The sequence below is a fragment of the Aplysia californica genome, unplaced genomic scaffold (genome assembly GCF_000002075.1).
Source record: "Aplysia californica isolate F4 #8 unplaced genomic scaffold, AplCal3.0 scaffold01254, whole genome shotgun sequence".
NCBI lineage: Eukaryota > Metazoa > Mollusca > Gastropoda > Aplysiida > Aplysiidae > Aplysia > Aplysia californica.
In genome coordinates this window covers 24,548-25,859 of record NW_004798524.1, presented here as the reverse complement: position 1 = coordinate 25,859, position 1,312 = coordinate 24,548, and the positions used below count along the sequence as shown (strand labels likewise).

Below are 1,312 nucleotides of genomic sequence, written 5' to 3'. Positions count from 1 at the left end.
CTCCCCCTCCCTCCCTCCTCCCCCTCTTCCCTCCCCTCCCTTCCTCCTCCCCTCCTCACTCTCCACTCACCCTCCACAGGTCTGTGGCCCCCCGAGTGGTATGAGGGTGTATGTCTCATCGCTACCAAGTCCCCCCTGCTCATCTCCAAGGAACACATCAGCAAGGAGCTGCTCTATAACACGGCACTCAGGAACGACGCAGTGTCGCCGGTGAGGGTTTGGTTTCTTTATCTCTCTATTTTTTTAATCTTTCTGTCTCTCTCATTTTTTCTCTCTCTCTATTTCTTCTATAACAGAGCACTCCGGGACGACACAGTGTCACCGTGAGGAAAATCCTTCTCAAACATACACACCTATCATTCACCACCGGATGCACAGAGAAAACCGGTGAAAGCTGGTATAAAAATGGGCAGAAAATGAGTTAAGAAAAGTGCAATTTCTCCGGTGAGGGTTTTTAAAATAATTGTTTGCCTCGCTGTAACATTATTCTTCACCACCTGACCCCTTGACCTCCGCACTGTCCTTTGACCCCCTCAACCTCCACACTGTCCTTGACCCCTTGACCTCCACACTGTCCTTGACCCCTTGACTTCCACACTGTCCTTGACCCCTTGACCTCCACACTATCCTTGACCCCTCGACCTCCACACTGTCCTTGACCTCCACACTGTCCCTGACCCCTCGACCTCCACATTGTCCCCCCAGAGCGAGCTGGCCGAGCTGCGTGCTGACATCTGCCGTCAGCTGGACAACCCAGAGGTCAACACCATCGTGAACCGGCTCAACTTTGCACAGTGCACCTACCTACTGTCTATTTATAAACTGGAGAGACTGAGGTGAGAAGGGGGGGGAGGGGAGGTGGATGAGGAGAGGGAGAATGGCGACCATTCATTCCCTCACTTTGTTGAAAAGGAGTATGGAACCTATACCATTCATTCCCTCACTTTGTTGAAAAGGAGTATGGAATCTATACCATTCATTCCCTCACTTTGTTGAAAAAGAGTATGGAATCTATACCATTCATTCCCTCACTTTGCTGAAAAGGAGTATGGAATCTATACCATTCATTCACTCACTTTGTTGGAGAGGAGTATGGAATCTATACCATTCATTCCCTCACTTTGTTAAAAAGGAGTATGGAATCTATACCATTCATTCCCTCACTTTGTTAAAAAGAAGTATGGAATCTATACCATTCATTCCCTCACTTTGTTAAAAAGGAGTATGGAATCTATACCATTCATTCCCTCACTTTGTTAAAAAGAAGTATGGAATCTATACCATTCATTCCCTCACTTTGTTAAAAAGGAGT

The 1,312-nt window shown here is 47.3% G+C and overlaps 1 protein-coding gene across 1 annotated transcript in view; it reads left to right on the top strand.

The window, feature by feature from the left end:
* LOC101862548 (phosphatidylinositol 4-kinase alpha) overlaps positions 1-1,312 on the top strand; it is a gene marked incomplete at both ends in the record, with an annotated part of 42,133 nt that overhangs the window by 39,432 nt on the left and 1,389 nt on the right. The window contains 2 exon segments of the mRNA XM_013090394.1: positions 80-210; positions 706-836. Of these exon segments, the coding sequence (XP_012945848.1) occupies positions 80-210; positions 706-836 (262 nt within the window).